Raw genomic sequence first — 22,290 nt, forward strand, 5'->3', positions numbered from 1 at the left:
ATAAGTATTGTTAAATTGTTCGGTAGAGATTTAAGGTCAAGATTAAAAAAAAAGAGGCTATAGCACCTTTAATAAATGATTAAATGGTATGTAGTTCAAAACATGAGGATGGTCTGATGGTCGGGGTGTAAGATATTGAGAAATTTAAATAGGCAGTGATAATTAAGAGTAGTAATATCATAGAAATAATCGTTGACGACTTACCCTCAACAACGATGTGTATGGTGATTTCATCAATCTTAAAATATGTCGGATCCGGTCTTCAAAAATGTTTATAGAGATAGGGTGTACGTATGTGCATTTATAGAGGTGAGTATGCGTGGTCTATATAAGTGCCTGCATCTGTGCTGTATAAAAATAAATTAATTTTATCCCCTTGGCGACATGGGCGTTGGGTAGAGACAGAGGCTAGTCCTCTAACTCCGGCAAAGGTGGCGGCGGGCTGGGAGTCCGAGAGCATAGGAGGATTCTGATGTCGACGGCGGCCCTATGGGCAGCGGAGGCTTAGGAATCCAGCGAAGCAAATGCAGACGCTTTCAACTAGTGTCTGGTCAGCTAGTTCTAAACAGAGGACAATGGATGAGGGTGGGCTACCCGGTGGCCGTGGCATCGGTTCACTTGAAGTGGATGAAGATGGCATCAGTAGAGAATCGCAGCGACAACGCAATAGGGGCGGTGGCGATTAGACGACTTCCACTTGTCGATTTTGTCCGTTTCAGTAGAGGATGTCGGGATGCACGGATTTGCCGAGGTTGTAGGTTTTTCCTTTTTTGGTTTGTGTGTTCTCCTCTTTGTTGAGGTGTGAGTCTAAGTGCTCTTGTATCCTTTTGGCGGTGTATATCCCTCGTGGATATAGAGACTGGATTAATGAAAATTCATTATTAAAAAAATAAAAATAAAATAATTATACTTTTTGGTACAATTTTTAATGCTAACTTGCTTATATAACTTTGGAAAGGAGGAAATTGACCGTACGAAAAACAGTGTATGGGCTCAGATTGGGGCCAACTATGGGCTGATCTGCTAAAGCTCAACTCAGTAGCAAGCACGCCGGCACGTGTACGGACGGAGGCGTACGGCTCGCCGGGCCCGTCATTTTTTTTTGCCTCGGCGATGGCGGCGGCGGCGTACGGCGACTGCCCGCCGCTGACTTGCTGAGAGAGAGGATTAGCGTTCCCATCGCACTACCTGACTTGCTGACTCGCCGCTGACTACCTGCACCCGATGAGGCCCAGGCCGGCGTCGTCATCCTGAAGCGCCCGCCAATTCCCCCCCTGTTACCAATCGCTTCCCCTTTTCTGTGTCGGATAGCACTCTGATTTTTAGTTTATTTTTCTCGTTCTTGATTAATAATCAGTTAAAATGATCTAATCCCATCCCACTAGCTTGTAACTTAACAAGTCGCGCAAATCTGATGTGTTGTACTCCAAAGCTGCAATAAAAAATGTCATAGCTTTTGCAAGATTATTTATCTCACAGACCCAAAGCAGAACAAAAAGAAGAACAACCTAACAGAGGCTCTGCACCTGGAATGGTGCATGTTTCTAACATTCTGCTACAACCATATCTAAACCATGTTTTAATACTAAAACATAGTACTAGCTACAACTATCTCTCTATGGTGTTTGCCACACCAGCTGACAGTATCTGAATGTTCTATTTGTATTGTTGAGGAACCGCCAAGAAAGGTTTGAAGGTCAACATGAGTCCAATGACCTCAGTCAGGTTCAGTAAAAGAAACACCATCTGATCACCTGCACAACATTGAATTTCCATTTTATGATCAAATCAACATAACACAAGTTTCTATTTCTTGTATGTGCTAGTAATTCACAACACCGATTTGTTTACTTCACTTATATAAAGTACTGTAGTAATGGCTGCAACATGGTTCATAAAAATGCATAGGAGTATTTACCTGGAAAAAATGCTGCATGCTGTCGCTTTTGTGCCCAAGAGAACCTGCAGCCACAGATTTTCAACAGTCAGTCCTTTTCTTCTTCAAAACAGGTTTACAGTTCTGTTAGAACAGGTTCATCCTTTCATGTCTATCTTCAGGCTTCAGGCAACAACTATTCACTAAACTTGGAAGGACAAACTAGCCACTAACATTTTTCATGACCACAGTTTGTGTCAAACAAATGGTAAATACCACTTTTTTTTTTTAGAAAATGGATTAAAATCCGGCCTCTACATCCACAATGGATGTACACAGCCCAAATGGTAAACACCACTGATGGTCATACTCCTGTAGTATTTGTGAAAAGCGACAATTATGTTGTCCATATATCTTTTGCCGTGTACATGTATTTTGGATGTAGAGGCCAGTTTAATCCATTTTCTAAAAAATGTTGTCCATATATCTAGTAGTTCTGTTCAACTGTTAGTTTATAATCAAGAGTTGTAGACAATTAGATTTGTACTTACAGAACACCTGCGCCAGCTGGTGCAACAGCCTTGAACAAGGACATGGCCGTTGTAGCTATTCCGTTTGCAGCACCCCGTTGCCCTTGTGGCTGTCAAAATAATGCATTTTTCAAAAAAAAAATGTCAGAAAAATTTCTTTTCTTTTGTGAGGCTGTCAGACAATAGTCAAGTGAGATCAGATAAGTGGGACAAGTACCACTGCTTTGTTTTGTAGAAGAGAAGTGCCCGTAATTATAGTTATCTGATCAACATTACGAAATATTAGTATCTTCAAATGTGCAAATAAACTAAATTACCTAGCATACATTTTAGCATATAACTTTAAGCAGTTGAAGTGCTAGCTAAATTTCAGAACTGCAAGCTCGTGGATTTTTCAACCACTTTTTTAAATATTAACATTTTTTTTTATTTTCACATCTGAACCTTTTGGTCAGACCACCCACAGGCTCCACGACCAAAGGTGCAATAATGCCTTTGCTAAGTATTTGTTTACCATGCTTCCTTGAGTGGAGTAGCCAACAGGTTTACTAAAAAAAATATATATGAGAGTTTATACTTTTAGAATTATTTTTTTAAAAAAATATAAATCATAGGTTCATAAAGTACTTACAGCAAGAACACTTTTGATCATTGCTGCACTATAGAGGGCTACACCAAGTCTTATTCCTGATAAGTGCGTCATAAAGGGATAAGCAGCAATAATCGGTATAGATAGTACCTGCAATACTAAAGGTCAGCTGATAAAAGCAGGCATTAACCAATAATTCTTTGAACTCTTTTCTCTTAAACCTCTCGGTAACCAATAATAAGTAAACTGTACCAAGTATATGAGAAACTATGAAACATTGAAATTAGTAACTCACCGACGCAATGCGGGTTGAGTTGATAGGTCCAAGAATTTTATCAACCCAACGGTAGATAAAAAGTTGATATACAAGAAGGCTGGCACCTACAGTGTAACAAAAACATGTTCATCTTTCCAAACCAACATGTCACAGCTCAACATTAATGCAAACACCCTGTGCTTAAAGAGTTTCCTATGTTTAAAATTTGTAGGAAAGAAATTGATTGAATTTGACTTACCTGCCACTGCAAGAACTTGCCCAACATCTTTAGATGAAAAGCTGAGTCCACCATATTTTCTATCACTTACAGTCCACAGAGAAAATATCTGATATTAAAAAAAATTATGTTTAGAAAATTACATTTTTCACATAGCATATTTGATTTTTGATAGATCAATATTCATAGACTAAAATGGAAGAATTTGCTAATACTTGGGTATGACAACACATAACTTAGAGATATATGATTAACTGAAAGAAAAATATTGCCATGGATAAATATGAAAGGTTTATTACCGCAAATGCATTGTCAGCTTATTTATAGAGCAAGAAACATGCTCTTTATGGAGAAAGGCAAGATAATTATTTGACATAGAGAGGTTACATAATAACAATTTCATATCACATTAATAACTGTTACTACCTCGCTATATGCGGTGTCGTGAAGGGAGAAGACACAATATGTGATGATAGATGACATCAATGGCCAATTTCTGAATAAACTTTTCTTATGTGATTCTGCACTTCCTTGAGTAGTAGAAGCTTCAGCTGCCTCCACTCCTGTTTCAAGGCCTTTATGCTTATGTAGGGTCTCCTATTTAGTTGATCAAAGAAATATGCAGTCATAAAAAATGATAATAGAGATTAAGTCATGCGCAAGGTTTACAAAGGGTTGGTAGACCAGGCAGTCAGGCACATGGTTCATGCGGTTAGTTTGGGTATCTGTCTTGGTTCTTTTGGTTATCCAACAAGGCAGTCTTATTTAGAAACTGATCATAAAAGAGATACACAAAATTCTTGCAGTTGGAATCATGGAAATAGAATATATAATCTTAATAATGCAACTTAACAAATAGTAATACGTACCGGTAGCCATATACAGCTTATGAGGACCAAGAGAGCAAAAAGTGATATACAAAGACAGGGTAGAAGGTATGGAAATCTGCACAATTTGCAATCACACATTTACAATTGCATAATATTTCTCATTAAATCTGAAGAACCGGTTTTCAATAGGAAAAATACCTCCCAAATATTGACTTTTCATGAAAAAGATGAGGATATTGTTTGACAGGCTGATATCAAGAAATAGACCAAGGTAAAGATAAATACTCATTGTCATCGATCATTCACAAAAGAAGAAAAGGATATTTATGAACCCGAATATGCTTATCTAATATTTACCTGCGCGAGGTAGCCTCCAATTGCTGGACCAACTACAAGACCTATTCCCCATGCTGTGCTCACCTAAAATTTTGATGACATGGATGAAACTTAGTCCATGACATGAAACAAAGTTATGCCATCATATATATAGATGTGAAGTGCTATATATAGATTTGTATTTTACAATTGATAGGCCCAGAGCTTGATGTTCAGCTCGGCAAACTTCGATAGAGTAAGCCTGCAGCCACAAGTAATATAAAACATAATTAAGTAGATTGTTGATGGAATAAGAATACCAATTGATACTGACACCATCCCTTATTTGTTCTCAACAGACTTCTTTCACATTTCAAAGTATCTTAATGTTTCCTAAAAAGGTACCTTTATTGGTGCAAGCAATCCATTCAGAGCACCAAGAAGAAATCTCGTGGTAACAGCCATCCAGTACTTCACACTTAATCCAAACAAAGTATTGAGCACAATGCTGAAAGTATAGATTCGAAGACGAGTTAAAAATTGTTTAGCAGATGGAACAGACTACAAAGTAAATGCCAATAGGCCATGGACACATTCCTGTCAATATTTTTGGAAAGGTACTATAGTGCTTACACTGCAAAAATGGAAAAGATAATGACAGGCTTTCGGCCAATACGATCCGCTACCATACCCCACAAGATTGATGCAAAACCTCGACCGATCATATATGATGCGCCTGCAGCAGAAATATGGAGTATCATGTAAGGGTAATTTTATCATCCTTGAAAAAGTACCGGGAAATACCATATTTTCTAGTGTAAAATTTGGTACCTCTAGTACTAAGTACCTCGATGTACCAAAACAAAAAGAAAAAAGAGAACTTTTACAGTGTTTGAGTGTAAAATTTAGGTATATCGAGATACTTTTTCAAGGATTATAAAATTTCTCATCATGTAAACATTAGTGGATTTTTGACGTAGTTGTGAAAGAAGTGTTCATGAATTTTGTTACTCAGTGACTAATTATTTTTCAGAAATGTTAATACCAAGAAATCCAGCATAGAATCCAATATCTTCCTCTGTCCGAGCAATATGCAAATCCCTTATCTGTTGTAAAGAAGGGAATGCATTTAGTATCTTTTGCAAAATATATGTTTCATGAAATTGAATGGAATGCATGGAGATTAAACTTACCATGAAGTACAAGAAGGGGAACAAGGAAGAGATTGGCAGAGCTGAAAATCAAGGGGAGAGACAGAGAAGGATGCATGTTACTACGTACTAAGTAAAATAAGATAAGACCAAGAAGAGATAAACAAACATCAAATCAAACTAAGTTGACTGTGCATGTATGCGTGCTAATTCTATATTATATATTCATACAGGAGGCGAGGGTGGTGATGGCAACGAAGAGGAACTCCTTGTAGGGAATGCCCTTGTGCTCCTCCTTCCTCTGCTCCATGGCGCAGCCGGGGCAGCCATCGTGGTATACCTTGGTCGCCGGCGGCTCAGCCATCAACGGCGACGCTCTCAATGGAGTTGACAACAAGCACGTATGCAAGAGTGTGATGATGAGCTAGGAATAGGATGGCCAAGACAGAGTCAGAGAAGGACTTGTGAAGCAGGCAGAGGCAGGAGAAGGCCACCGCAGGCAGGACGAGGTAGGAGATGATGTGGTGGAGATTGACGAAGGCAAACAACGGTGGCGAGAGGGGAGAGGAGTCGAGTGGGTCGAGCCATATAAATGGATGGCTGCTGGTGGTTTTGTCTCTTGGTACGCGTGCCACATCAGTAGAGGGAACACAACACAAACACAAGAGACGATCTTGTTGATGCGGTGTGATGTGTTTTGCTGCTGCAGCGGCCAAGATATGCATGCATCTATCCATCGTGGTTCGTGGACAAAGGCCACAAAGTCAATTCTTGTTGCTGCTACAGGATTGAGCGGGCTGCCATGCAGGTGGACGCGACGGTCTACCTGTTGCTGACGATTGATTATTTGCCAGCTTCTGCCGTGCAAGCGTCGTCCTCGTCCACTGCGTGGCCACTTCAAGTCTTGAAGTAAGGTACGTCAATGCAACTTATTCTCATCCATGCGACGATTATATGACTGAACGATTGATTTGTATGGAATTAGCTGGATCATACGCATTCCATCTCCATTTCGACGCATTGCAGAACATGTACTTCCTCCGGTAACAAATTTTTACCCTTTAAAGATAAGATTTAGTCAAACTTTTAAAACTTTGGGCATAGTAATTTTTCAAATGCTTAGCTTTTTTAAAAAATAATGGTACGGTAAAAACGTATTGAAAAAAATTATCATAATATCATAAAATTTGAAATATTTATAAATTTATTCCAATATAAAATCGATCGTTAATGTTTTAAAATTTGAACCAAATCTTGTTATAAACGTCAAATATTTATGATTGGAGGGATTATTTTTTTAGTTGTATTTTCTATGACTTTGATGGCCAAAACTTGTTGGTGTTACTATAGCTAGGGTCACCATTTTTTTCTTCTCCAACCTTATTGTAAAATGTAAGCTTAGAAATTCTCTCATGCTTAGAGACTCGTACTGTTGTACGGTAAAATTCACTCGTCTGTTATTATTTCTCTGGTGTACCTATCACAAACAGTTTGCTGACTCAGAATCTTAGGTACGATGGATTATTGCAGTTCCAAATTAACCATTTGAGATAGCGATTTTCTTTTTCATATTTGTCAACATATGGTTCAAAACAGTCAGTGATCATACCCACTATCTCTATATCTATCTCCTTTCCTTGTCTCTGATGAAGAGAGTGTCTATCACGATCTTCATTATGGTAGTTGCTGTACTTATTCTTCCTTAATCCTATCCGTTTTTTGACTTACTTGAATATTATCACACCATTTGAAACTGGTCTAGTGATAATTTGCCCAAGAACAGCTATTACAAGAGGTTCATGCATGTTCATTCCAGTGGAATGGAGCTATAAACCTCTTATATTTGTTCATGAGTAAAATACACCGTCGATTCTTAAAATTAGGATGTAATGTTACCTAGATCCATGATATTGTAACTCCGACATGACTAGGTCGACCGTCGACGTGGCCATCCAGCGTGTCCACAACTTTGCAGTTTGCTCCCTCCACACCTGATCAACCCACTTCTCCCCTAAATAACCACTGAAGCCCTCAGTCCAACCCACACCCGTCACTCCCATCTCATTCGAACCCCTCACGCGTAACGTCACGATGACTCTAAGGGCGGTGCCCGTGGTCGTCAGCACTTCGTGGTGGCCGGAGATGGTGACCCCGATGACTTTTTTTTAAAGAAATAATGCAACTTTACTAGGCAACTGTAGCCATGAGCGCTTAGGGCGAGGTAAGAGGAGGAGGAAGAAGACGATGTGGTGGTGGAGATTGGTGAAGGCAAAAGGTGGAGAGAGAGAGAGAGAGAGATCCAGGGGAGACGAGGCGAGTGGGTAAGCCATATTAATGGATGGCTGCTACTGGTGGTTTTGTCTCTTGGCACGCATGCCACATCAGTAACAGCCTAAGCAGCCACAATGTGACAACAAGGAGAGCCATAGGGCTCAAAATATTCTCTATGACTGACTACATACATTGTGGTAATATGATATAAGATAATAAATGCAAGGAGTGACTTTAGGCTTAAGCTCAAACATAAGCAATAAAATAATACAATGAAACAGTTATACAGGATGAAAATTAAACAAAGCTAGGAGAGAGAAGCAATCAGTGGGCCATACCTTAATGCTTGCACTAGCTATAAGAGCAAGTTTAATAGTATAGCGAACTACTAGTTACAAATCATCTATACCCAACCTAATAACTCATTCATACAATAGTTACTTATAAACATATACTACTTAATTTCACTATTAATATATGGTCCCATCTCTCATACACACATAACAACATTTTGGAGTCCGTGCTGCAGCTGGCTACAGATATGTAACCCGCTGCTCTTTCTCTCCTCTTTTGTCTTCTTGACATGTGTGTTTATAGTTGGCTTAAAGCATGCTATTGTATCTGCTCCTAGTTTTATACACATTGAGAATGTCCTAGGGGCTGCACAGAAGAGAACACGAGAGACGATCTTGTTCATGCGTGTGGTGCAATGTGCAGCTGCAGTGTCCAACATGTATCTATCCATCGTGGACAAAGGCCTTCTTGTCTTGCACAGGATCGAACCGGCTGCCTGTTGCTGACGATTGATTGTTAATTTGCCTGCTTCTGCCGTGCAAGCGTTGCCCACTACTTGGCCACTTAAGTAAGGTTCGTCGATGCAGCTTATTCTCTCATCCATGCGACGATTATATGACTGAACGATTGATTTGTATGGAATTAGCTGGATCATATGTATTCCATCTCCATTTCGATGCATGCAGCATGCTAATATGTGCTTCCTCTCGTAAAAAAATATTTGAAAGTTCAGAACAAGATTTAGCCAAATTGAAACTTTGGTCATAGCATTTTTTTTTTTCAAATGCTTAGTTTTTTGTAAAATAATTGGTACAGTAATTTTGTGTCAAAAGGTGCTACATATCATAAACTTGTTACATTTTATAAACTTATTTCAATATAAAAATGATGCTTAATGTTTCAAGAGTCGGACCAAATTTTATTCTAAACGTTAAATATTTATAATGAAAGTTTTTTTTACCGTATGTTCTTTTTCTATGACTTTAATGGCCAAAACTTTTTGGTGTTAATATAGCTAAGGTCACAAAATTTTCTTCTCCAATCTTATAGTAAAATCTATTCTCTTGTGCTTAGAGATTCGTACAGTAAATTAAAGTTTAATCATCTGCTATTTCTCTGGTGTACCTATCACAAATAGTTTGCTGACTCAGAATCCTAGCTACCACAGATAATTCTACTAGTTCCAAGCAATTTGAGACAGCGATTTTTTCACATATCTGTCAACATGCCGTTCAAAACAGTCAGTGAGATAACCTCCCTTATCCCTGATGAAGAGTGTCTATGACGATCTTCAATAGCAGTGGCTGTTCCATGTTCTCCTTCCTCCTCGTTCTTATATGTTTTTCACTGATTTGATTATTAAGTACACCATTGCAAGCTAGTCTGGTGATTATTACACCAACAAGCAGCAGCTAGCTAGGAGAGTTCTCCTTTTCTTTCTCTTCTCTCTTTGTCAGTAGTAGATCCCAGTGTTAGTCTAGCTACGAAACAAAACAATCAGTTTGCTCAGTGTTTTTTTTTTCTTTTTGAAAGTTAGTTCAATCACTGTTTCACTATCAACTACAAACGACTACTCACTTGTTAAGGTAGCCAGAGTGCACTTGCAATCTGCAAAAAGCCAATCAGTCTCTTCTTCTTTGGACCATACGCAGGAATCAGGAATAAACATAGTATGCGACGGCGACAATGTCAGTGTGTGCCTGATCACTGTCCACCAGTTCTCACCTTTTCATCAAAGGAGAGAGAGTTATAATTCCCATCCATGCGAATATGAGCCATGCAATCTGAAGACGGTGATCTTACGAGGAATATGCGATGCAATCTGAAGATGGCGTCTGGTATTTTACAGAGGTGCACAAGGCTGAATACCACCTTCCTTTGTCTAATCAATCATTCTCATCTCGACACGTCTAGCCTTTTCTTTTGACCCAACGATTGGATCAGCTTATCTTCATTCTTCAGTTCTTTTCAGGCTTTAGTTAGGAGTTAGGGCAACTAAACTGTCAGCCTAGTCATTCGTTACAGAGATATGTGAGGCAGGAATTACCTTAGCTATACTACCTTAAATTTCTGTTTTGTTAGATCATTGTCTCAAGATACAATTAGTACGCGATGATGACTAATAATTGAGCATGTCATGCTGACTGCAGCCAGAGTAATCCGATCACTTTCCGACTTCCATTTTCATGGGTACACAAGGTCACAAGCATGGCATCTACCTAGACTGTTATGCCAAATCATTCAGTCCACCAGCAGGTGTTAAATATTATTATTACAGTTACCCCTGACTAATTACACTTATCTGGTAGTGCTGCAGGTAACATCATAAAAAAGTCAAAAAGTAAATATGGGTCCAATTAGCTTAATCAAATTTAGCATCAAGAACACCACTAGTTGATCACCAGCAGGTTTCAAGAAAACCCAAAACTGGATCAAGTTTCCCTTTTTTCTGAATATCTGATTACAATAATCAGGATGCTAAAACTGCAGCGCCAGTTGAGGCTTTGCATCAGCCTCGCGTGCACTGGGTAGACGCTTCTTGTTCGCTTTTGATGTTGAGGCGGTCAGGCTGCAGATGCGCGGATCCCACGAAGCTAATTACTCCATCCGTTTCAAATTATAAGACTTTTTAGCAATTAACAACTATATTAATGTGGACAATATTAGAAAGTTTTATAATATAAGACGGAGGAAGTCTGCATCCCTCGAGTACTATGCGTCAAGATTCATTCAGAAGTGGTACCGTACATTCCTCGATTTTTAATACTAGTGTGAACTGAGGGCATGTTTGGTTGGCTACCTGAGTGATGTGCCTGAGAAAACTACATGCCTGAGAGGCATTGGCTATCCTATCAAAACTTGCCTGATGAGGCTAGCCTGAGTAAATATTGTTTGGTTGGTAGCCTGAGCCTGAGGAAACTAAATTGAGATTAGATGGTTCATAATTACATGGTTAAGGTAGATATTATTTAAATAAGACGGTATCTCATATCCTAATCTTTCGCATATAAGCAAATGTTGTATTTTCGGTTCGTTTGCACCAACCAAGATTCAACAATAAAATATTCCAACACCTTTTGCATGCACAGCCGTGGGCCCGTGACAGAACAAGCTTGATTAGCGCGTTTTGTGTAACTAGCCTGAGCTAGGCGCTCGTTTTTGGTGGCCTGAGCCAGGCTAATGAACCTATCAGATTTTTCAGGTCAGGCAGGGAATGAAACCATCAGGCCACCAACCAAACAGCACAGTATATCCCTCAGGGATACATCAGGCCAGGCTCTTTTGGCTCAGGGCTTCAACCAAACAGCCCCTGAGTCCCTCAGATTAATGGTGGTATTTTGAGTTGACATGGCACCTACGTGTCTTATTGAATCCTCTGTACGCTGTTTTGTGGTTGAAGGACGTTTATCAAACTCAGCGTAATGTCTAGGGATGTAAAATGAACTTTCTGTCGCTCCCTAACTGTCTCAGCGGCCCGACCCAAGGTTAGCGTGGGCCGGTCGATACTAGGCCCACACATCCGATCCAAAGCAGGGGCCAGAATGCAAACAAACAAGGATCCTGATTATTTGCATTTTAGCCCCTCTTTTGAGTGCCTCTTCGCGTTTTGCTCTCCGGCGCTCCGGCCTCCCGTCCGGCCGTCCGCCGCCGCCGTCGTCGACGTTGGATCGGAGCCCGCATCCACCTCGATTTCCTCCTCAATCCCGCTCCTCCGTGCGAATAGGAAGCCAGTCAATATCCAAGCTTCCCCGCATCATCGCCGGCGCCGCCCGGAGCGGGGAGGGAGCTAGGGAAGGCTCCCGATCCCGGCGAGCTCCACGGCTACGAGCAGGCGATGCCGATGGCGCGGCGAGCACTCGAAGCCGGGAAGCTGGCTGCTGTACTTTTAATACACCGCCATGTCCGGGCGGCCGCGACTCAAATCTGAATATGGTGAGCAAGCCTATTGTTCCATCAACCTTCCTTTTTTTTTTCCTAATAGTAGATTATTCCCATGGTTACCTGTCTACAATTCTTTTACTACCTCCGTTTCAGGTTACAAGATTTTTTAGCATTATCCATATTTATATAAATGCTAATGAATCTAGTCACATATATATGTCTAGATTCATTAATATATATATGAATGTGGGTAATGTAGAAAGTCTTATAATATAAAACGAAAGTACCTAAGAATCGGCCTTTTTTTTTTCCTAATAGTAGATTATTCCCTTGGTTACCTGTCTACATTTCTTTTACCTAAGAATTGGCTCAGATTGTGTTCAGTTCTTTCTGACTTCTACTAAACTTAACTAATCTCTCAGCCTAGTCAAGTAGTGATATCTGCGGACAGAAATTACCTGGTTGGTTATATAAAAGAAAAAGTACAAATTACCCCCCTAACTATCGCGGTCGTCCGAATTATCCCCCTGAACCATAAAACCGGACATTCTTCACCCTCAACTATACAAACCAGACGAATTACCCCCTCGACCCAATCCACGGTGGTTTTAGTCTACGTGGCGTACGCGTGGCAGTCCAGTCAGCATTCTATATATATATATATATATAACAATTGTGGGACCCACCTGTTATGCACCCTTCCTCTCTCACTCTTCGCCTCTCTCTCTCTCACACGGTCATCGGCAGGCGGGGGCGGCGGCCTCGGCGCGGAGCTGCGGCGGCGTCGGACGGTGACGCGGAGGCGGCGGCTGAGGGCGGCAGCCTCAGCGCGGAGCTGCGGCGGGGGCGGACGGCGACGCGGAGGCGGAGGCGGCGGGGGCGGCGGCTGAGGGCGGCGGCCTCGGCGCGGAGCTGCGCGTTGGCGAGGCGGACGAGGCCCGCGCGGCCGCGGGCGGCGTGCCGTCCTCAGCCTCGGCGCGGAGCTGCGCGTTGGCGAGCTCCCTCTCTCTCCTCCCTCCCCTTGCTGCAGCGAGCGATGGCGAGCACGACGGGGAGGGCGAACTGGCGGAAACCGGCGAGGATCCTCACCGCCGCCATTGCTGCCCAAGCTTTTTCGCGTGGCTATGTATACATGCACACAGCCACCAGCTCCCTTGCTCATCTGCATGCGGCCGTGTTGCTACTGACTAATGCCCAGCTAGCAAGCTCCACTACAGCTTTGACCACTGAGCCGTTGCTGTTCACCTGTCTCCTGAAATGGACAAATAGTTGGGAGTCATCAATCGTCTTCTTCTTCTCCTCGCGATCTGATTCTTTTCTGTCACCGTGTTATGGAGGTGAGCCATGGAGATATGCTTTGCATTTCGTTGCCTTTCTTCTTCACAACACAAGCAGAGAAAGACGAGGACCTCTTCAAGGTTCCCCGGTTCCCGGCCAACCCCTACAACTGCAGCAAGGGGAGGGAGGAGAGAGAGAGGGCGCGCCAAAGGGAGGAGAGAGAGGGCGGTGGGGGCGGCGGCTGAGGGCGGCTGAGGACGGCAGGAAGCGCTGCAACCGTGAGCTCGCCAACGCGCAGCTCCGCGCCGAGGCTGAGGACGGCACGCCGCCCGCGGCCGCGCGGGCCTCGTCCGCCTCGCCAACGCGCAGCTCCGCGCCGAGGCCGCCGCCCTCAGCCGCCGCCCCCGCCGCCTCCGCCTCCGCGTCGCCGTCCGCCGCCGCCGCAGCTCCGCGCTGAGGCTGCCGCCCTCAGCCGCGCCTCCGCGTCACCGTCCGACGCCGCCGCAGCTCCGCGCCGAGGCCGCCGCCCCCGCCTGCCGATGACCGTGTGAGAGAGAGAGAGGCGAAGAGTGAGAGAGAGAGAGGAAGGGTGTATGACAGGTGGGTCCCACAATTGTTATATATATAGAATGCTGACTGAACTGCCACGTGTACGCCACGTAGACCAAAACCACCGCGGATTGGGTCGAGGGGGGTAATTTGTCCGGTTTGTATAGTTGGGGGTGAAGAATGTCCGGTTTTATCGTTCAGGGGAGTAATTCGGACGACCGCGATAGTTCAAGGCGGTAATTCGTACTTTTTCCTTATATAAACTACTTTAAACTTTTGTTTTGTTCACAAACTAATCACAGTGTCCAGATGCAATCAGTACACCATGATGACAAATCCAATCTTAGGTAGACAAGCATGCCACCTACCTTGGCGGCTACGCTTCATTGCTGATCGGTCCATTAGCAAGTGTCAAATATTGTTACTGTTACAAATTTATTGATAAGCAGCAATCCCTCTGCACTTGGCTAACTACACTCATCTGATGCCGCAGGTAACACCTTAAAAGGCTCAAAAGTAAATATAAGTCCAATGAGCTCCACAACGTTGAGCATCAAGAACACCACTTGATCACCTACAGGTTTCAAGAAAGCCAAACTGGATCATGTTGTAGCTCACAAATGGTGTGATTGGATACACTTGTAGATACTTAAACTTTTAAGGAAGAACTTTGAAAATGCTTACTGCAAGAGCACTTTTCATCATTGCCGCTGAATAAAGAGCAAACGAAAGTCCCGTGCCAGAAAGGTATGTCATAAAAGGATAAGTAGAAAGAATAAGAATAGATAGAGCCTGCAATTTCAGTAAATATGAGTGATGAAGATGAAATGGTTATGTCAAAAGAAACGATTATTTGTATTTGTTTTGAAGTCATGATAGGAGACTACTCACAGAAGCAATCCGCAATGAAATGATTGGTCCAAGAAATTTATGAACCCAGTGGTAAAAAATAAGCTGATATGCTAGGAGACTGGCACCTGAAACGAAGAGACATGAAGTATAATTATTTAACAACAAATTTATGCAACTATGTGAGAACACAAATATTTAAAGTCTCATGAATAGTTCAGAATATATATATATAAATCTGTATGGTGGGAGGGAGATGGCAATATACCTGCAGCAGCAAGAACTTGACCAATATCCTCAGATGAAAAGCTAAGGCCACCATATTTTCTATCACTCACAGCCCACAAGGATAGTATCTAGCATTAAATATGTTAATGGCGTTAATTTTTTTTAGAACCCTTAAGTTATATGAATATCAAAGCTGTGCGTGAATAGTTTGTCACGTGTGTAGATAATAATTTTTGACGCATGAGAAATAAACTGAGTGGCATCTAGAAAGATTAACATGACCTTCTGCGAATCTGTAGTAACAAACAAAAGAGAAGACAGTATGCTTCTTTACCTCACTATATGCTGTGTCATGAAGACCAAAAAAACAATATGAAATCATAGTAGACATCCATGGCCAATTCTGCAACAAGCTTTTCTTGCGAGGTGAATCCCAATAAGCCTGCTGTAATGACAATTCTTTGATTCTTTTGATGTCCTTTTCAGGAGATTTATGTTTATGTATAGTCTCCTGCCAGATACATTTTTCAAACAAAACCACATTAATAGTAACACTAGAAAAACAGTTTACAAACTTGTGTTTGGCAGTTTTTTTTCTTCTCGGATATACAGGAGATGTTTGGCAGTTGGGGCTGAAGTTATTTAAAGCCAATGCATGGCATTTTCAGTATTAGTAAATATAAGTAACAGAGAGACAGTTTCTGAAAAGAGGTGCATCTTAATCCAATATTTTTTTTTGTGAAATTAACTAGACCACAGAAACGGGCCAAGTAACGAACATTTGGTGCTAGAATTTGCTTAAAAAACATTGGGGAAATGGCATTTAAGTGAAACTTTACATACCGGAAGCCAAATACAACTTATTAGAACAATAGCAGCAAACAATGATACACCAAGGCAAGGTAAGAGATATGGAAATCTGCAAAATGTAATGAAATTAGATATGGGTAGTTAGTAGTTACAACACTAACTGCAAGCAGTTTGGGCTTATATCTTGCTCTTGTATCAGTGTATGACGTACCTACCAAAAACTGACTCCTTAGAAAATATATGTGGATATTTTTCAACAGGCTGAGAAGGAAGCAGACGATGTAAGAAACCAAATATTAGTTCCTTTTCCTTTTCCTTTTTTTTTTTTGAAATTAGTACCTGTGCAAGGTAGCCTCCAAGAGCTGGACCAACAACCAGACCCAAACCCCATGCTGTGTTAACCTATGATCAAAGCAAATCATAACAGCTTTATAATGGTACATATTGAAAGGATTGTGGAACACAATGGGGAAAACAAAATAGTTGCTTATGAGATTACAATGGAGAGTCCAAGAGCTTGATGTTCAGTTTGGCAAACTTCAATAGAATAAGCCTGTAATGGTTGATAAACACTGTCAGCAAAGCTCCCTCCTAGGCACATGAATAATGTTGATATTATCACTTGGAAGACTTTTAAGTACCTTTATTGGCGCAAGTAAACCATTTAGAGCACCTAGAACAAATCTTGTAGTAAGTGCCATCCAATACTTTGTACTTAGTCCAAATAGTGTGTTAAATATGACCCTACAGTACACAAATGGAAAGCTAAGTATGACCCTGAAGTGACTGATAGATATGTTATACTCAATTGTGACTTACACAGACAATATTGAAAACATAATGACAGGTTTCCTTCCTATACGATCTGCCACAACACCCCAAAAGATCGCGGCAAAGGATCTACCGACCATGTATGAAGCACCTTCATTTCAAACCACCAATAAATGAATGTATACACATATTTAAATTGCATTTCTCACAGGTCACTATAGCTATTTTTTAAATAAATAATTGTGAATTGATGTGAGAAACTATACCGAGAAATCCAGCATAATTCCCAATGTCCTCCTCTGTTTGTGCTACTTGCAGGTCCCTTACCTATGAAAACAGAGGACTGAATAAGCTAGCCTATTTAATATGTCAAAAGTGGGTCATTGAGATGCTACTTGAGTGAACCAGCATAGATCTTGATCAAGAGAACTACGGCACAGGCACTCCTGTTATATATGCTACATAGATTTGAAGATGATGGTTTGATGTACGAAGTGAAAGTGTCAGAAATTCAGTGAAGGCTTTGAGTTTTTCATTTAGACAAAGGACTATCCAATTCAAGTTTTACTGAAAGCAAAACTGTGAAGGATATCCGTTGGAATGTCTTATGAGAGAAGTTCTGCAACCAAATGGTATGGTTAAGAGGGAAATGTGTGTGAAATGTTCTAAATTATCAAGGGTTCAGAGTGAAATTAGGAATGAGGCAAAGCAGTGTAGCTGGTGGTACTGATATAACTGTAGATGAAAGTGCGTGATCAGATAATTATGTGGAGAAGGCGAGAAGTATAATACTACGTACTTACCATGAAGTAGAGGAAAGGGAAGAGGCACGTGATTGGTAAAGCTGCAATTATAAGACAGAGAAAGCAATAGATCAGAAACGAGTTGCAGCTAGCACCATGAATGGAACAAACATATAAATCCGGGCTGTTGGTATTGTTTAACTTTAATCTGAAGAATGTTCAGGACAAGCAACATGTGCTTACTTATGCTGCTGTTGGTGGGTGGTTAGGCTTTATGATGTACGTACATAATCACATAGATTCATGGTGCTAGAATGTATCAAAGAACTTAACTGTTGTCCTGAATATACATGTTTGATCTTCAATTCAAGCATTATGTATGGTTTTATAATTTAGTTAGCCTAGCATGCAACATTATTAGTATATATTTGTTCTTTCTCGCCGGGATAGTGAAGGGAACTAATTAAGCTGTCATTTTGTCACGTAGGGGAAGGAGGGAATATATCCCAGTTCACTTTTTGTCAACTTATAGTTGGAGATCCAAGTTGCAACCTTTTTTTTTTGCCAGTCTTTGTTGGATACCATGTTCGTGATCGATACCCTTCATCTCGTCCATCTCTCCGGCGATAAAACTATATGTTTATGATCAAATGCATCAATCCAACAGGTAGCTATCTATATGTTCTTACATTTTGTTTTCGATTATATGTTCTTACATTGATGCATATCAGATGACGAACATGAATGACCCGAAAACATGATGATAACATGGGTTAATATATAGGATAGCTTTGCGTTTCTAGCATATATTGATGTTGCGCATGCAGTAGAAAGAGTGAGATTTAAGGATGGATGTTGATGTAATTAAGAACTAACAAGAAGTGCAACGATCGATAATGCAGGTAGGATTATATATTGGCTAAAAAAAGAAAAGAAAATGCAGGTAGAAATAGAATGAATGAATTACACGAAGCGAGTGTTGTAACGGCGACGAAGAAGAGCTCCATGTAGGGGATCCGGCCTCCGCGGCTCGCCTTCCTCTGCTCCTGCACTCACCCCGGGCACCTCTCCTCCGCCGCCGCCGCCGCCGCCGGCGGCAGCAGCAGCGGCGCCGCCGCCTCCTCCTCGCTGCTGCCCATCGATCGATCTCAGTTTGTTTTCAGCTGCTAGCTTGTAAGTATATATCCTCGATTGATTGATCGATCTCCTCTGCTACTGCAAAACTGCCCACTCGAGCACAAGTGCTGAACCTGAACCTATGGCTGCCTCTGCTTCATATATACTCTACGCCGAGCACATGCCGCTTTACCTGCCGTCCAATCTAAAATCGACGGTCAGGATTGGAAGTCTAGCTTGATGCACGTATCTGCATCTTACTGAGACAGTTTAGTTCTGGGACGCCATAATACTAATCAGAACTATTCGTAAGAGACCACCGGCCGGGCCAACAATGACGTGTTAGTATTGTTTTGCAACGTCAGACAGGCTGTGGAATGGTTTATTTTTAAAATTTTAAATTAAAAAGGTTATAAAAATAAAAAAAAATCTAGTAACAATTGCACAAAAGGATGAACAGAAAGATAACCATCGCACAAGCACACCATGAACACGAGAGGAATACGGGCACAACCGAATTGCATAATAAAGATAACATTGTTGAATATACACGCTAAGTCCAACATGGTTCTTGACTAGCACAAGCTTAATACGCTAAAGATTATAAACAAAATTTGATATTCAGAACTGAAACAAAACTTTTGACTTGGCAGCAGGGGCTTAGTCGAAGAGGCTCATGCCCAGGTCACCGTCAGACTCCTCCTCGGGCTCTTCCTTCTTCTCTTCCTCCTTGGAAGCAGCTGGAGCAGCAGCGCCACTGTCAGCAGCAGCAACAGCGGCAGCAACAGCAAACTTGCTGGGGTCCTGAGAAGAATAGGCAAGACAAATATGTAAGAAACTGTGGTGGTGAAATACCCAAGTTCTTAAAAATCAGCATTAATTTAGCTTCCAGTATCAATATTTAACTGAGTCTGCATCGTGAATAAGAAAAGTAAACTGTATTCTCAAGAAAGAGCTAAAAGCACTAAAGGCATATCAAACTAAGTGAAATAGCTATCATTAATAATTCAGTTTCTTACTCAACCATGAAATTCTCAATGATAGATTGATTGATTGTTAAGACCAGAACAAATAAGTTTGTGCCAAGACATGGGCATGCTACAGCTTAGTACCGCAATCTAATTATCAGACTACCTTAGACAATTCTTACGCATTTAGACATCAAAAAGGGAAATTATGAAATAGAAACTAGGTTACCTTCAAATACTCCTTGATCTTATCAGCATGTGGGTATGAGTATTCGGTCTCCACAGCAACAGCAAGCACATTCTTGTACCCATTGAGGAACATGTGTGGCGCAGCAGCAATAGTTGGGTATGAGATTGCCAGGGACACTGAGGCAACCATCGAAACACCAGATGCAAACTTCTCCATCAGGTCCTCTTCAGTGAGGTCGAGCACCTCAGGGCTGAAGACTGACCCACTGTCGTACACATTGGTGATCACCAGCCCATATGAGAAGGGGCGGATACCAAGCTTGGCAAGCAGGGCAGACTCAGAGGAGCCAACCTTGTCACCCTTCTTAATGAGCTCCACAGGGGTGATAATTTCCACGGTACCCTTGTTAATCTTGGTGGGGATGTTAAGCACCTGTAACAAGAGAGAACAGTGAGAGCTTGTATTTGACTGCGAAGATAAACTATGGTTAACACATCTACAAATGATCACCTGAAAGAAAGAAGTCTGGGAGGGATCCAGACCAGTGTTTCCAGGGGGAACCACCACATCAACAGGAGCAACCAGACCAACACGAGCAGGAGCTCCAACCTGTTTTATAACGAAAACAAGATCAGGGTTATTTGCTCATTGATAGCATCACAAGTTCATCACAACATAATGACCTAGTTAGAATTCTCACAGAGATCAGTCCAGTACAAGCTACATTGTAGTAGGAAAAAGATTGCAGTGACAATAGAAGGATAAACCAGCTAGAGACTTGAACATCAACTCGCACCTAAGTCAACTTTTCACATCATGACCCAATAGCTATATGTACTGTTATCTATGGCATCACATCATGATATAACCAATGGAATACTTGAGACATAAATAGCATTGGAGAAGTTACATAAGGTTGAAAATTGTAATTTCACATCTCACAGAACATCTAATAATACCACACACACACAGAATATATACGATCCATATGGATAAAATGCCACACATAGAGCTAAATTCAAAGTGATAAACATTTTACACTATATTTAAGTAACAGGCTCACATAAACTAGCAGGACTCCATCAAGCGTCAAATTGGCATATTTATTATTTTCATAACTCAGCATGATCACCTTAAGATAGCAGACTAAATCCACCAATTTCACTCAGATCAAATTATGCCCTTGAAACCCAATGCATCCCTTTCAATAAAAACTAGTACTACACAATCACCATAACTAAACTATCCTATTCTTGCAGTGTATTGAAAACACTAATCTATTCTTGCAGTGTATTGAACACAGATTGAAAGCCAACCTTGTACTTGGCGACCTCTTCGCGGACCTCCTTGAGGTCACCCTTGGTGAAGATGAGACCAACGTTTCCCTACAAACAACAAGAAAAACAGGTCAAGAAAAACCGTGGAGTCGAGTCGAGGCATGTACATGGGAAAGAAAAAAAAAAGAAAGAAGAAGAAGGTGAACTTACGACGAGGAGGGGCATGAGCTCGAGGAAGTCCTTGTTGCCGGTGTTGTCGGCGTGCACCTTGATGCAGCGGCGGATGAGGGTGTTCTTGCCCATGAGGACGATGGAGTCGCCCCTGAGCCCCTTGCGGATCTCCTGCAGCTGGTTGGATCCCACGTTGTCGGCGACGGCGATGAGCACCTTGGTGTACTCGTCCAGAAGCTGGCACAGCTTCTTGTCGTACGCCACCTTCTTCTCCGCCTTGGTCCGCTTGATCGCCATTGCTGCGCTGCGAGTGCGAGCTCACACGAAGAGGACTCGGCGTCGGGGAGGAGGAGAGCAAGGCGGCGGAACGGCTTGCGGCGGCGGCGCGCGAGGTGTGGGTTTAGGTTAGAGACAGAGACAGACAGGGAGAAGAAGAAGAAGGTGTGAGGCTGACTTGGTGGGCCCGCTGGGATTGGAGTTTGGGTTTGGGCCGTCGTATTGGGCTACACGATCAAAACGCAAGGGAATACCAGAGGCCTGGCCTAATACGAGCGCCACATGTGGTTTCGGCTACGACGACCCCGCTGTTCTTTCGTGATCTCTTCTTTCTACTCCCTCCGTTGTAGAGAGTCAAATTGTAAGAGGTTTATATATTCAATTATAAGATGTTTTGATTTTGGTCAAAGTCAAATTGTTTTAAGTTTAACTAAATTTATAAATAAATATAATGATATTTATAATACTAAATTAATTTCATCTAATCAATCATTGAATATATTTTCATAATAAATTTGTCTTGGGTTGAAAATGTTACTACTTTTTTCTACAAATTTAGTGAAACTTAAAGCAGTTTGACTTTAACTAAGGTTGTGTTTAGTTCCACACCAAAATTGGAAGTTTGACTAAAATTGGAAGTTTATGTGTATAGAAAAGTTTTGATGTGATAGAAAAGTTGGAAGTTCGAAGAAAAAGTTGGGAACTAAACCAGGCCTAAAGTTAAAACGTTTTATAACATGAACCAGAGGGGGTATAAAGCTAATGTCCACTAAACACCTAAAGCTTAACATGCAAGCATAGTATTTATTAGCACTCCTACATGCAAGCATGC

General features: G+C 41.5%; 2 protein-coding genes and 1 pseudogene across 3 annotated transcripts; all 3 read right to left on the reverse strand.

Moving 5' to 3' along the window:
- Positions 1 to 1,409: 1,409 nt before the first annotated feature.
- Positions 1,410 to 6,334, reverse strand: LOC127753837 (protein ZINC INDUCED FACILITATOR-LIKE 1-like). Of its 2 annotated transcripts, XM_052279286.1 has the most exons (17): positions 6,017 to 6,334; positions 5,828 to 5,868; positions 5,680 to 5,740; positions 5,268 to 5,370; positions 5,040 to 5,142; positions 4,843 to 4,896; positions 4,677 to 4,739; positions 4,518 to 4,567; positions 4,359 to 4,434; positions 3,916 to 4,086; positions 3,511 to 3,598; positions 3,291 to 3,376; positions 3,038 to 3,145; positions 2,624 to 2,668; positions 2,428 to 2,516; positions 1,919 to 1,962; positions 1,410 to 1,754 (listed from the first exon to the last, which is right to left on the reverse strand). In XM_052279286.1, the coding sequence occupies exons 1-17, from the start codon at positions 6,147 to 6,149 to the stop codon at positions 1,657 to 1,659; spliced, it is 1,413 nt and encodes a 470-aa protein (XP_052135246.1). In that variant the 5' UTR covers positions 6,150 to 6,334; the 3' UTR covers positions 1,410 to 1,656. The 2 variants fall into 2 exon arrangements, with proteins under 2 accessions (XP_052135246.1, XP_052135245.1); XM_052279285.1 differs by having other exon boundaries at positions 5,680 to 5,868.
- A 7,964-nt stretch (positions 6,335 to 14,298) lies between these two features.
- LOC127754988 (protein ZINC INDUCED FACILITATOR-LIKE 1-like) lies at positions 14,299 to 18,599 on the reverse strand (annotated as a pseudogene).
- Positions 18,600 to 19,078: 479 nt separating this feature from the next.
- Positions 19,079 to 21,609, reverse strand: LOC127753857 (60S acidic ribosomal protein P0-like). Its single transcript, XM_052279308.1, has 5 exons — positions 21,222 to 21,609; positions 21,051 to 21,119; positions 20,245 to 20,343; positions 19,774 to 20,166; positions 19,079 to 19,380 (listed from the first exon to the last, which is right to left on the reverse strand). The coding sequence occupies exons 1-5, from the start codon at positions 21,477 to 21,479 to the stop codon at positions 19,237 to 19,239; spliced, it is 963 nt and encodes a 320-aa protein (XP_052135268.1). The 5' UTR covers positions 21,480 to 21,609; the 3' UTR covers positions 19,079 to 19,236.
- Between the last annotated feature and the right edge of the window lie 681 nt (positions 21,610 to 22,290).

This window comes from Oryza glaberrima, chromosome 11, assembly GCF_000147395.1.
Source record: "Oryza glaberrima chromosome 11, OglaRS2, whole genome shotgun sequence".
Lineage (NCBI taxonomy): Eukaryota > Viridiplantae > Streptophyta > Magnoliopsida > Poales > Poaceae > Oryza > Oryza glaberrima.

Bases quoted from the DNA above. Each gene is read 5' to 3' on its own strand.
- LOC127753837 (XM_052279285.1), bottom strand. From the start codon at position 6,149: ATGGCTGAGCCGCCGGCGACCAAGGTATACCACGATGGCTGCCCCGGC. The intron at 4,568-4,676 runs GTAAATATTAGA...TCTTGATATCAG, and splicing joins TTGGAGGCTACCTCGCGCAG to CCTGTCAAACAATATCCTCA. The intron at 1,963-2,427 runs GTAAGTACAAAT...CTGTGGCTGCAG, and splicing joins CCAGCTGGCGCAGGTGTTCT to GTTCTCTTGGGCACAAAAGC.
- LOC127753857 (XM_052279308.1), bottom strand. From the start codon at position 21,479: ATGGCGATCAAGCGGACCAAGGCGGAGAAGAAGGTGGCGTACGACAAG. The intron at 20,344-21,050 runs GTTGGCTTTCAA...GTTATAAAACAG, and splicing joins AAGAGGTCGCCAAGTACAAG to GTTGGAGCTCCTGCTCGTGT. The intron at 20,167-20,244 runs GTGATCATTTGT...CTCTTGTTACAG, and splicing joins CCCAGACTTCTTTCTTTCAG to GTGCTTAACATCCCCACCAA.